The sequence below is a fragment of the Lepisma saccharinum genome, chromosome 6 (assembly GCF_977018435.1).
Source record: "Lepisma saccharinum chromosome 6, izLepSacc3.1, whole genome shotgun sequence".
Taxonomy (NCBI): Eukaryota; Metazoa; Arthropoda; class Insecta; order Zygentoma; family Lepismatidae; genus Lepisma; species Lepisma saccharinum.
Window position 1 is genome coordinate 85,469,271 of NC_139234.1, and position 14,690 is coordinate 85,483,960.

The window sequence follows — 14,690 nt, forward strand, 5'->3', positions numbered from 1 at the left end:
GACGGCTAACTAATTTGGAATTCTAATATCACCTATCCCTCATCGTCTCGTAACTAATGACAAATGTGTGTGTCACAACGTGGTCAATCTACACCTCAATGTCACACATTCCAGTATCCTCCAGAGTGTACTTCAACATCTCTAAAGTTACTTCATTCAAGAACAAACTCGTATGTCCTTTTCATCCCATTCAAAAATGCTGGATTATGCAGCAAAGACAAACGGCAACTTAGAGAAGCATAAAAGTGAGGAAAGAAGACTGTAGAATACAGAAATATTTTGAGGCAGTCACATTTTATTGTACGCTACATATAAAATAAAATGCATATTTGGGGGTGAATTTTTAAATATTGTCACATTTTTCTTCTCTCTTGTTGAGAGGTGTTCATTTTAAATCAACCTCCCTCACCCTACGGCCTGCCCTCCTTCATCCGCAAAAGTATTCCGGAGTGTGAGGATGTCACCATCCAGATGGTGAACACCTCTGGATTATAGATCAACTCCTGCGTCACACCCCCTCTCCCATTCGCGGAGGATAGTCACTGACAATGTGAAATCACACTATCATTTGCCGACATTCGACATACCACTTCCGTTTCTGTACTTGACTTAGTGAGAAGTATTGAGGTTGGCAACAGCCTAATAACGGATTTCTTCCGCATCATGTAGTCCGTTCTATGAAAGTATGCTAATGGAAGAAAAACGTGTAAATTACGTTGGATTATACATTTTAAAATATATTTTCATTAAAGGTTTCTGTTTATAATAATAATACGTGATTATTGTATAAATTACAATCGATCACGTGAACAGCAAGAAAATAGCGCCAGTTTCGAACATGGCGACTTGCATGCGTGCAGGAAGTTCTCCCGTGTTTTCAGAGTAGTCTTTCGGAAATACAGCCGTTTGAAAAGTGGCAAGAAGCAGCTTGTTCTTAACGTTTATGTGACGTTGTGTCGGTGCTATCCTGAGCAAGCAGTGAAGTGGGTGTCCAAGTGTAAGTGTGTGTCTGCGTCTTTGTGTTTTCGATGTGGTGAAAGAAAGGAAAACGACCGGTCAAGTTGCGAGTCCCGTGAAAAAAAAACACGTTGTTGTTCGTATAAACAAGTACACCGATTTTGAGATAAGCGCAATACAACGCGAGGTTCTTTCGTATTCTTTCAATCAAAGAGCCGTCCTGTCCACTGTGGGGAGGATGTTGATAGTGATGATTGATGACGATCTCCCCAATTTTAGCAGTCGACGTTAAATCGCCTCTTGTGCCACGTTGAGTTCCTTTTTGGGAAGCAAATTTGACAGACCGTACTCTGACAGGATGATGTCTAGCGCCGAATACCTCAAGTTCAAAAAGGAACTGCTGAATCAAGGTAAGAAAATACATTACTTGCATGAGACGTGCGTAAATAATGTGCTTATTATCGTCTTCTTGTTTTCTAGTGCACGAGAAACCGAGAGAAAGATAATCTCCTTTTATTCCCCGGCTTATCTTTGTTTAGCTTCTGCTAAAACTGGCAGTATATTTGTTGCACAAAGGAGAAAACAATACTCTACATGTCAACAATGTTGGGCAATAATTTGGTGGAAGAGGAAGCAATAAAATCAAAAGGCTTGAATTTACTGGAACGAATCTCTCACACTCTTGTATAACTTTGACATTGTCATACTGAGAGAGGAGGGGGGAAGGGGGATCTGTTAACCCAGTGTCAGATAAATGGGACTTTTGGCGTAGAAAAATATGTTCATTCTTGAACAAGAACACGTATTTAATCGCTTGTAGAAAATGTATTATACTTCAATGTGTAGATTATCAGTTAAAATAAGAATACGTTTTTCCATGTTACGTAAAATTAAAGGTTGCGAGTGAGCAGCATATGATGGCCGCACCATTCACGAACAGCTGGCGCGGAGTGATACGTTACTCGAAGTGAGACGGTTGTTTACAGAGGGTCGGAAGGTTCGTGATTCTCACTTTAGTTGTGTTCCTCATAAATATACCCCACAATGTAATATATAATGATTGTCCATGTTCGAAGCTTGTTTGATATATAAATATAAAAAAAAAAAAACCTCACCAAAGTGTCAGAGTTCAGCCCAGATTACAGTACATGTTTAACAAGTTGCCCAAGGTATTTATTAGTTTAGTTAACCAAGTTAACGTAAAATTGAAAAACATAGTTTTAAGTATATTTAGCACTTTTTCAAAATTCCTTATTTTAAGAAGGGGTTGTAGAGCCCAAACTAAAATACAGATACTTGTAATTCACTAATTAATTTGCAATTCGGAACTTGTAAAAGAGCATTTGCTTCAAACTATGATATGTCAATGTCGTACACTCAAGTGTATTCTGTAACAGTAATACAGAAACATTTACTAATAACTGAAGTAGTTAGAATTAGATTTCATACATTAAACTCCTTTTTTCTAAAGTTGTTACCTTTTACTGATGTCTGTTTATTGAATATTGTTTTAAAATATGGCAGTGTATGACAGATTTCTTGAAAAGTGTTTTAATTTATTTTAATATCATGCAAATTACATAGAACCTAACAAGTTTTAGACTTTGTATAAACATTTATATTGAAAATGTGATAAAACATAATTAAAAAAGTAGTTTTAGTAAAAAGAATAAAAAAAATCAAGACAATCAAAAAATCAACAACCCTGCAATTAATTATATTAACCAAAACAATATTGCTTTTAATTTAACTTTGATAGGTAAGGCGGAACAAGTTTACAATATCGGACCACTCTCCAATTTCTATGAAATTTCGCCTACTCACTAATTGTGAACTTCTAATCACGAATCTGCATGTAATAATTGGCGGTTGAGTATGGAAATCGAGAAATAAACTATGTTTTCTTAACGTAACATAACCCTACCATAAGAACAGTAGCTCCACAGAACATGCCATTTTCCCCGAATTGGTGTCACTTATCGCACAACAGTTTAGCAACATAGTGTTCTGACGTCACAGGAGAACGCTTTTTCATGTTTGGCAAGACAAGGTATAGTTCTCTTAGCCAAAATATTAATTTTTCTTTGTATTCATGCTAATGGAACCTAACCTAATCTCGTAGGCATTCCTCGTCTGACGTCAATAATCAAAGTAGCAAGATTGTTGTGCGTAAAGGAAGATCATTAACGAATTTCGAAAGAAAGATGGTTCCGAATTGCTGTGTATGGACAATGACCGTGGTAAATCGCAAGGTTATTTTACAAGTTCTACATGTAAATGTACATTTTTAACAAGTGACCGCCAAATATCAACTACAGATACGTCATCAGGACACCGAAATTAGTAAGTAGGCGAAATTTTATAGAAATTGGAGAGTGGTCCGGTATTGTAAACTCATGCCAATTTTACTTTGTAAAACATAACTATGTGACATTAATAGGACTTTCGGTACCCTTGACCCTCTGTACCCCATAGAGCAAGTGAAATATCTTGCATGGTTTATGAAGATTTTGTTGTTTATGAACGTTTTCAGTTGATTTTAGCTCTCGGAAATGTGTTATTGTGAAGTAAAGTACGTCTGTTACCTTAGCGTGTTACTTTACCGTGAAGCAGAACAGCCCAAAGGCTTCGCGCAAGTGAATATAGCACCCAAAACGACTTTCCACAAACAGCAGCTATAATTTTATGTAGTTAGGTTAGGATTGTTAGGTTTGGTACTGATAGTTATTTTCGGCGTGTTCTTTCGTTATTTTAGTGTACATACAAACAGTGTTTACTTACAAAAAGCGGCCAAATTACTCCGAAATTGCAAGTTTACATGGGACATTCTTTGGGATCAAATATCTCCGTTCTGTATGCTTTCCTAACACTGGAACCACTTTTACATTACGTAAAACATTTAAATATGTCGACTAAAACAAATTCGACGTGATTCTCGAGGGGGTACAGTGGGTAAACGGCCTCCAAATGGGTTTGGATTCATTACACCCTTCGCTTATCTACGCCCATGATTTCACTATATAACGGGCTCAGATTCCATCCACGGTGGAGCCACATTGGTTAGTAGTTTGGATCCCTCCCTAAACTGTAGGTCCAGTACTGATTAACCTACTTAAGCATAAATTGAACTTAAAACTAATCGTGAGAAAACTTTTTGACAAACTACATGACCACCTAAGCATGTGTACAAGGGTGTATTTCTTTTGTTTTCTTGTAGCTTGTGTACATGTAACTACTGTAACTTTTTCCCCAATTTTGTGTATTGCAATGAATTGACAATACTTAATGTGATATTCCGAATTACTTACCTTCATCGCTATCGTCTCTTTCATCACGGTCTCTGTCTTCATCGCCCTCATCATCATTGTCCTCTTCAAATTCATACTCATCATGGGCCAATGGGAATGTGTTTCCATAATGTGTCGACATTTGTATCAGTTATAAACACGTGAATATGTATATTACTAGCACCAAAACACACCCTTTTCTTGTATATTTCTAAACATTTGTAGAAAAATAAACAACTGGCATTATAAGGAGGCACGGCTTTGCTTGTTTATCGTTTCTCTTTTGTTGTTGTTATTAATTTCCACTGTTGCCAAGTATGAAGTGCAAATAATCTGTATGGACCATATCAGTGTGACGTCATGAGTCCAAACAAAGCTGACACGTGTTTTTCTCCTATCCAAATCAATTCGATTCCATCGGAAAGGGTAGTTTTAATTATTGGAACAGCAGTTACAAAACAAAATTGTGATGCGTATCGTACGTCAATGTAAAGGTGAGATTTCGGGGAATACGTTTACAGATAATTTTCGCGTGGCGTCCAGCGGAAGGCAAGTCCTTCTGGCAGAAATAATTACAGGAAAAAATTCCCGTCCCAATCCCGACTTTTCGAGATCCCGAGCAGTCGGGAAATGCCGAATGGTCATTTTAAGAAGTCGTTAATTCTCGACGTTTTCTGCATTGTAAATGTCAGGAACTTATCGGAAATTTTCGGGAAATTGCGAATTTTTCCCGTCCCGAATGTCGGAATTTTAAAAAATTCCCGTTCCGACCCAATAAATTCTGTGCACAGTGCCTGTATTTAAGAATCATACTTTTAGATTCGTTAATTTACAGTACAGTAAAACCTCATTAATCCGGACTTATGGGGGGATAAGTTGTAAGTTGACCGGTTTAACGAAAGTCCGTATTAACTGAAATAACCTAAAAGAACAGTAGAAAGTGCATTAAAGCTCTGTTTATAGCAAAACACGTTTTTTATGGTGTATTTAAAGGGCATAGGCCTAAATACACTAGGCCTCCTGATGGCGCAGTGGTAGCGTCGTCGCCTTGTAATCAAGGAGTCCCGGGTTCGATACCCGGTGGAGGCACAAGTGGTTCGGATCCCACTTTAAACTGTAGGTCCAGTCCCGATTAGCCTTACTGTGCATAAAGTGGACTTAAAACACCAAATCAACCAACCAACCTAAATACACTATACAGTACAGTAAAATGTAAAGCAATACTGTACATAGAATGCAGTACGAGGGTATTCCTGTGTAAATGCGGCTTCTTCCGAAAGCATTCTGCTTTTTTTTTTTGCCTGTTCGGATTAAGCGAAGTCCCCATTATCGTGTCCGGATTAACGAGGTTTTACTGCATTTTAATGATGATATGACATAGTATCTAAATCTGATTTGTAAGTAATTCTCAGTTATACGTATCATTTTATCTTCCCTTGACATACGTATAACTCAGGTTCAACAGTAATAGCAAAAAGAAAATAGCAGGTGAGAGTGCGTGGTGCAGTCGATACAATTTAGTAGAAGGGGAAAGAAGAGAAGAGAAGGGAATTCGAGAAAACATGACAAATAGTGGAAGAGTACAGAGCAGAAGCGAATAGAGCAGTAGCGTACGCAGGATTTCATCAAGGGGGGGGTGTATTTCTAAAACTTTTTTTCCAAATTCACATTACCATTGTTTTATTATACTTTAATTAAATAATAATCACAATTAATTAATAATACTTATAATTAATTAATTATCTACATTAATACTAATAATACTACTAATACCACTACTACTACTACTATTAAGTAGTAGAGATCTACATAAATATAGTATTTATGAAAACATTAGAACGAAATTACTTTCTAGTCATTCGATTTTTATCAAATCCTGGGAGCATTTTTTTGTTTCTTTGTTACGAAATAATTGTCTGGTCAACGAGGTGAGACATTTCAAGGGTGAAGAAGATCCATAAATACAAGAAAATATATTAAAATAAATTGAAATAATCAAAGTATGGAACTCATCCAAGGAGCTGCGATGGTCTGGTCGGTATAACGTCTGACAACCACGCAGGCGATCCGGGTTCGATTCCCGGAATTAGTCGGAATTTTTCCGGCTTCTTCCCGCATAAATGTCCCTGATAATTCACATCTGAATTGTCTCGCTGTTCATACCAACAAAACATTTTGTAATAGTTAAGCTTATTGTCGTTTGAATAATTGTCTCGTCAACAAGGTGAGACATTTTAAAGGGAGAAGACATTCAAACGTGCTGCGGTAAACAATACAATGGGAAGGCGGACTGGTGTCCGCCTAGCCTTTGTCTATACATTAGCCTCTTACAACGAACCAAGAACTTTATTTAGTTAATTCTCATTGTTCACACACAAAAAAATACATGTTCGTTGAACACTGGCGTACGTAGAGGGAAGGCCGATGGTGTTCCAGCCCCTACCGAAATTTTGAGAAAATCAGAATTTTCAAATAAAAATCCGTTAAGAACTTTAAAAAATGAAAATGTGTAAATGCGAAACCTCTTTTAAAGTGAATCCCGATTACCATTTTTGTCTTTGAATACAATTTTAATAGACTGAAAAGCTCCAAAAATACGAAATATTTTATTATGCATCCTGTCCTCCAAAACGAGCCATGTGCTATCCACATTTATTATTCCAGCCTCTCCCGAAAAAGAAAATCCTGCGTACGCCAGTGTATTGAACATTGTTGCAAGTGAGATACAAAACAACTTTTTTCTCTTTTAAATCATAGTTACCCTAACCTAACCTCATAAACTCGTGTTTATTTTCAAGGCATCACTCAGAAAGACGCGTGTGTTTGGAATGCTGTGCTTTTCTCCATGCTGCATGAAAGTAATAATTCAAATTAGTATTATTATTATTAGTAGTAGTAATACAAGTAGTAATAGTAATATTATTGTCCCAGATCTTTGACTGTGAAAAATTGGTCATTTAATTTTTTTCCACAGCATTTTTCATAATATTTTACAAGCTCAAGGGGGGGGGGGTTAAACCCCGTAACCCCCCTTGCGTACGCCATTGGAATAGAGAGGTAGAAAATTAAATATAACAAGAAGATGAGATGAGGGAATAAACGAGTAAAGAAAAATACAAGGGATGTGAGGAAAGAAGAAGTGGAAGAAGAGATGAAAAGAAGGAAGAAGGAAAGAGAAGAGATAAGATAGAAGATAAGGATGAGAAACGAAAGGAGAGAGAGAAGGAGAAGGAAAGAAATGAGAAGTTGAGGGAAGAAGAGAGAAGAAAATAATTGAGAAATGAGAAGTTGAGGGAAGAAGAGAAAAGAAAATAATTGAGAAATGAGAAGTTGGGGGAAGAAGAGAGAAGAAAATAATTGAGAAATGAGAAGTTGAGGGAAGAAGAGATAAGAAAAGAATTGAGAAATGAGAAGTTGAGGGAAGAAGAGATAAGAAAAGAATTGAGAAATGAGAAGTTGAGGGAAGAAGAGATAAGAAAAGAATTGAGAAATGAGAAGTTGAGGGACGAAGAGAGAAGAAAAGAATTGAGAAATGAGAAGTTGAGGGAAGAAGAGATAAGAAAAGAATTGAGAAATGAGAAGTTGAGGGACGAAGAGAGAAGAAAAGAATTGAGAAATGAGAAGTTGAGGTGAGAAGAGAGAAGAAAAGAATTGAGAAATGAGAAGTTGAGGGAAGAAGAGAGATGAAAAGAATTGAGAAGAAACGAGAGAAAAGAAGACGTAAGAAAAAATGATAGTGCATGTATTTTTCTGATAGTTCCTTACCTTTCAGCATGACTATCTTGATCTTGCGCACTCTGCTCCTTGCTGCACCACTGAACACGTAGCGAATGAGGCTCTTGGAACTCTACCCCCATCCAGGGCGCACTGACACAATGCGCACTTCTTGCAATGACGCTTAACGCACTATAAACATCCGCTCTACAAATAAGAACGGCGAACAATGAAATCATATCAAATAAAATGCAGCGAATTACATGTTTCCATTCAGTAGTGGGGTTTACGGTACGGACAGCGCAACTTTTAAGTGTAGAAAAGGCGAGGCTATTTGATTGAACAATCAGATTTGCTTATACTTAAAACAAAGCCAAGAGAGGCCTATACCCCAATTCTTCAGGTGTGATATGCTCTGATTTTTAAGAAATTCTGAATTTCTAGTGTAGAAAAGGCGAGGGCTCAACAGATAGATTTACCCATACTTAAGACAATGCCAAGAGGGGCCTATACCCCAATTCTTCCAGTGTGATATGCTCTTAATTTTAAGAATTTTGAATTCTAGTGTAGAAAGGGTGAAAGCCTCTCAGACAGATTTGCTTATACTTAAAATTATGCCAAGTTCCCATATGATCTTATTGCTTATAGTGTGTTTTTCTGTCAAAATCCCAGGAATTGAATTTTAGTGTAGCTCAGATTGATTCTGCCATGTATATTAATATAAAGCTTATAGTTACTGGGTTCTGAGGCCCAGTGGAGTGTGGTGCATAGCCCTATGGTTTTTATTGCCTTGCAATCAGGAGGCCTCTGGGTTTGAGTCCTGATAAAATGTGAAGCCTCTCCTGATGGCAAAATGTTAATATTGTTGCTTTGTAAGCAAAAGGCTCGGGTTTGAGTCCTGATAAAATGTAAAGCCTCTCCTGATGGCAAAATGTTAATATTGTTGTCTTGTAAACAAGGGGCTCCGGGTTCGAGTCCTCATATAATATTTAAGATTGAAAACATGTGGCAAAATAATATGTCCACAAGTGGGATTTTGAGAATAGTTGATATACAACTCCCAGATCTGAAAACCTGGTAAAAAGTGTTTTACAATAATATATTGTACAAAAAACTGAATTTTCTTATTTTTTCATGTTTTATAACCACCTCCTCAATACAATAGGAGAAGAGCGGGTAAGCATAGTTAATTGTTTGCGTGCTTTGCCGGCACGCAAGAGACACGCTAGAAGGGGGCATTAATGATTTTTCTGTATGATTCACTGAAGGGGTCATTAATCTTTCAGCACGACAGGGGAAAAAGTGTAACAAATTCCTAGTCATGCAAGACAACATGTAAAAGTGTAACAAAGATTATTGAGATAAAGATACATATTTTCACACAGTGGCAATGAACTGTACCCCCCTCATGCTAAAAGCAATTCTGTTCAGATAATATGAGCCTAGGCAAAGACTTAGAAAATATTATGGCAGTTCAAAATCCAATTTTGTCTGCATAAGGGTCTCAGAACCCAGTAAAATATGGGCATATTCTATTTGGAGACGTATTAATATTGTGGCATTGTAATCAGAGGCTTTGGGTTCGAGTCCTGATATAAGATTGAAATATATGCAACTGCCCACACATAAGATATTCACTGCTAGCTGATAAACAGTTGAGGTTTGTGTGTTGTATAACAGCAAAACTATCACCAAAACCTAGTTACTGCTGTTGTTTGGGTATAAAAGCACCAGCTCAGCCATTAACTGCTGAACCCAACTGATATTTTTATTAAGTATAAAGTTTGGAATTGAAGCCCAGAAAATCTTATATAATAAACTACAAGAAAAAATGCCAAAACAAAAATATTGCAATCGGTGTAATAAAAATATATCTAGTTCTCATTGGGCTAGACATTGCCGTATTTGTAACTCTAAGAAATGCAGAAAGGCCATGAAAATATGTCCAAGATGCCATAAAATATTAAGCAAGGCATATTACAAATGGCATAAGTGTAATTCTTATGTACAGTCATCAACATTGCCCCCACAACCATCCACATCTGGTCTGAAAAGGAAGCATGAAACACCTGTTAATGCTGGACCTGCAAAGCAGCCACGCTATGAACCACCCATACATAGCAGTTTTAATGCCCAACTTAGGGATTACCAGTTTGTATCAGAGCCAAGATGCGGCATTAAGAATTTCTTGAACAGTATAAATTCTGATCTGCAGGCAATTCTTAATGCACAAAATGGCTCTTATAAGCTATCCCTCAAATTGTTTGTACAATATAAGAAACCAAATGGCACAAAATTTACACAGCCCCACATAACAGAAACTGTACCTGTATATTCAAATGCAAATTCAGACACAATAATAAGCAGCTTGATAAATCAACTGAACATCAAACACTCTGAATTTGCAGCAAAAGAGTCCGGATGGAGCCTATGCGGTTCATCACACAAGTTATATGTTAATATTTCTGAATTCACTCCTTTACAAGGATCTACTTATGTACCATTGCCTGCCAATATCAAAAACAAAAGAGCCGTGGTCAATATAAAAAATGCCGACCAGAAATGCTTTTTGTGGTGTATATTAGCTGCTTTGTATCCAGTTTCAAAGGATCCTCAGAGAATAACTTATTACAAACAACATGAACATCTTTTTGACGATGTAATGGAGGGTTTGGAATATCCAATGTCAGTTCAGAATATTGATAAATTTGAAAAAAGAGCCAAGCACATCAATGGCAAACAATTATCTATTAATGTATTTATTTGTTCCACTGGCAATTGTCCGATAGCACCTCTCAGAATCAGTACAATTGATGATGAATCTGCTATTCCGATTGATCTGCTCTTAATTGAAGGGGATGATACATACCATTACACTCTGATACATAATCTTGAAGCTTTAGTGAGAACACAACTAGACAAAACTCATACAATATTTAAGTTGTGCAGAAGATGTTTAACTGTATTTGATGGTCAAAAAATGGTGAAGGGGGTTCGGGAAGAGAATGCAGAAATTGCTAAAAACAAGTTAATTGAGCATCTGAAATACTGTGGCAACCATAAACCTGTTCATATGGTGATGCCCAATCCAAGTGAAAAAGCAGAATTCAAAAAGTATGAAGCCTTGTTGGAACACCCAGCATATATTGTCTGTGATTTCGAATCGAATCTCAAATCTCTTGCATTCTGTAGCCCAGATCCAGAAGAATCATCAATTACACCATACCAGCTACATGAACCTTCCAGCTTTTGTTATGTGGTTGTACGGGACGGTGTAGCTAGTGAGCCATACTTATACAAGGGACCAAATGCCATCAAAGAATTTAAACATGGAATAGAAAATGAGTGCCGTGACATAGCATCTAACATCTTATTAATATCAAAGCCTATGTTGCCTTTAACAGAGGAACAGATTGAAGATTTCAACAAAGCAGAAAAATGCCCGGTATGTGATTGTGAATTTTCAGATACAAATATCAAGGTTAAACACCATTCTCATACAGATGGTCGATATAAACAGGCCCTGTGTAATAGCTGTAATATTCAGATCAAGAGACCAAGATTTGTCCCCATATTTTGCCATGGAGCATCCAATTATGATTTCCATCATCTGATCAGATACGAGGGGTTTGACAAGCAGAATTTAAACATTTTAGCTGAAAATGATGAAAAATATATATCTATTAGCAAGATAATTAAAGTTGATGGTGTTCCTATTCAATTAAGATTTCTTGATTCTTACAGATTTTTACCTGCTAGCCTGGCTACACTGGCCTCTCAATTATCTGATGATGACTTGAAAATCACACGTGCCTCGTTTCCAGATCAGGAGCTGAAATTAATTAGGCGGAAGGGTGTATATCCATATGACTATGTCACAGATTTTTCTAAATTTGATGAGTGTTCCCTGCCACCACAAGAAGCGTTTTACAGCAAAATCAGAGGATCTGGAATCACTGATGAAGATTATCACCATGCCAAGTTGATGTGGGACAATTTAAATTGCCAGACATTTTGTGATTATCACATGGCTTATTTGAAACTTGATGTGACCCTCTTAGCTGATATATTGCAGGCATTCAGAAAATCTTCCATGCAAAATTATGGACTGGACCCAGTGTATTTTTACAGTGCCCCGGGCCTAGCATGGGCTGCAATGTTTTTCAACACCAAAAAGCCATTGGATCTGATCCACGATCAAGAAAAGTATCTGTTTATGGAGGAATGTATAAGAGGGGGGATGGTGCAATGTTCCCAGAGATATGCCAGAGCAAATAACAAATACATGCCTGATTATGATCCAACACGGCCATCAAATTATATACTGTATGGAGATGCAAACAACCTCTATGGTCACGCTATGATGGATAAATTGCCATATGCAGGGCTTGAGTGGGTCGAAGATTTCAATATTGAAGATCTTCAGGATTTTGATGACAGTGAATATGGCCTCTTCTTAGAGACTGATCTGATGTTTCCAGATCATTTACACAACAAATTTTCTGATCTGCCCCCAATTCCCGAGGTTCAGTGCTCACCTGGCTCTAAACAGAGGAAGCTCATGACGACTCTGGAGCCGAAACAAGGCTATGTCATATATTACAAAAACCTACAGTTCCTGATGAAACATGGTGTTCAAGTAACCAAAGTTGGCAAAGTTTTGAGGTTCAGGCACTCAAGATGGTTGAAACCATACATTGATACAAATACGGAGCTTCGAACATCTGCAAAAAGCGAATTTGATAAGGGCTTGTTTAAATTGATGGTGAATTCAGTGTATGGCAAAACTATTGAAAATGTCAGGAAACATACCGATGTTAAAATAATTACTGACCCCAGCCTGAGCAAAAAATTGGTTGCAAAGCCCAACTTCAATTACAGAAGAATTTATGATGAGCACATGGCACTTTTCAACATGATGAAAACAAAAATCAAATTTGATAAACCTATTTATGAAGGGGCTGTGATATTGGAATCGTCCAAATTACATATGTTAATATTATATTATGATGTGCTGAAACCTTTTTATGGTGATCGTGTAAAATTATTGTACATGGACACGGATAGTTTTATTCTTGAAATTCAAACAGAAGATGTTTATCAAGATATGTCACAGCCTGAATTGTTTCAATATTTTGATACCAGTGAACATACAAAGATTCAACAACACCACAACAAAAAGGTGCCTGGCAAGTTAAAAGATGAGACACTTGGTGATGTTATTGTGGAATTTGCTGGGTTAAGTGCCAAGATGTACAGTTTTAAAACATGTAGTGCTGTTGTCAAAAAAGCCAAGGGCATTGGCAGAGTGACTGTGGAAAAAGAGCTTGTATTTGAAGATTATAAAAATTGCATCAAATCACAGAATTCAATTAGAACATCAGAAAATAGAATTCAGAGTGAGAATCACTTATTGACTTCAAATATTGTAACAAAAGTGGCTCTGGACCCACATGATGACAAGAGATGCATTTTGTCATGTAACATACATACTCTACCTTGGGGGCATTGTGATTTGAAAAATGGGAAACAATGCCCAATTCCAGAGCATGATTTGAAATAAATAAACATGCCTATGAACTTATTTGGGTTCAAAAAACAGGCTATTATGGACCTGCCAACACCGCAAGCCTCTCCTGATATGCTGTCTAAACTGAGTGGCTTGTTAATTATTCATCTGAACAGCATACTTACAGATAATGATGAAGAAACAGGCAAAATATTGTACATATTTAACAATAATTTAAATCACTACCAATTACCTGTAGGTGGGCAATTGCAATTTATTACAACCCCTGAGGGTGATGTTAAAATTTCAATAGGGAGAAATATTTATAGAATCAAGCACTCAAACATGATTTCTGGCACTGTATATACGGTTTCTGCTGGTGACTGCTTATATATTGAGGTCCCGGGATCATATGACAAGCTTATACCCTTTTTTATAGAATTAAGAATCAGATATTCAATAATAAATAACCAGTAAAACAAAAATGCCTAATGATATATTTGGCCACACAAGACATGAAGATCACAGTGATGAGATTCTGATGCTTGATGTCAGAGTCAAGAAATTGAGAAGTGATTTACAAGCTTTACAAACCACACTGAATGCCAGTCTTCAATTAGAAATTACAAATTTACAATCACAATGCATGGACCCTCTTCTTAAAATTGATTCTGAACTCAAAGTGCTGCTTCAGAAATATACTGACCTGGCAACATTGGATAATTTTCAAAGTTTGGAAGAAGCTGTAGCAGCTCTTCAAGCCAAATTTAAGACCCAGGCCACCAACTCCGAGCAATTGAAACAGCAATTGGAAGAGCAGATAAATAATGTCCAGACACAGCTCCAAACAATTGTCAAAAGCATAAAATCACAAGAAGATTTTGATCTAGTGATTTCCACTCTAAAGGAACAGATTCAGTCACTCCAGATACCTAATCTGGACCCTCTGCACAATGCCATAGCCGAGGTTAAAGAAAAAATTGAGACACTTGAAAATTTTATGAACAACTTGCCATCTTCTGATGCTTTGAATGCAATAACTCGGAGTGTTGCAAACATTAAGCTGCAACTTGAAACATACGAAGATTTTGGAAAAATTCAAAGTACCATAACCCATCTTGAAGGTACCATAGCAGCAGTGCAAAGTGATTTGGCAAATGTACAAGAATCCAGATTGCCTGGGATTGTAGACACACTTGTCAGTGTCCAGCAACAGATCACAA

The 14,690-nt window shown here is 37.0% G+C and overlaps 1 protein-coding gene across 2 annotated transcripts in view; it reads right to left on the bottom strand.

Moving 5' to 3' along the window:
- LOC145988923 (sin3 histone deacetylase corepressor complex component SDS3) overlaps positions 1-8,064 on the bottom strand; it is a 71,655-nt gene extending 63,591 nt beyond the window's left edge. The window contains exon 1 of one of the 2 annotated variants that reach the window (XM_083124222.1): positions 8,010-8,064. In XM_083124222.1, the coding sequence (XP_082980348.1) occupies positions 8,010-8,019 (10 nt within the window). In that variant the 5' untranslated portion in view covers positions 8,020-8,064. Of the gene's footprint in view, positions 1-4,265; positions 4,520-8,009 lie in introns of those variants that run through there. The other variant, XM_083124221.1, reaches the window with a different exon arrangement.
- Between the last annotated feature and the right edge of the window lie 6,626 nt (positions 8,065-14,690).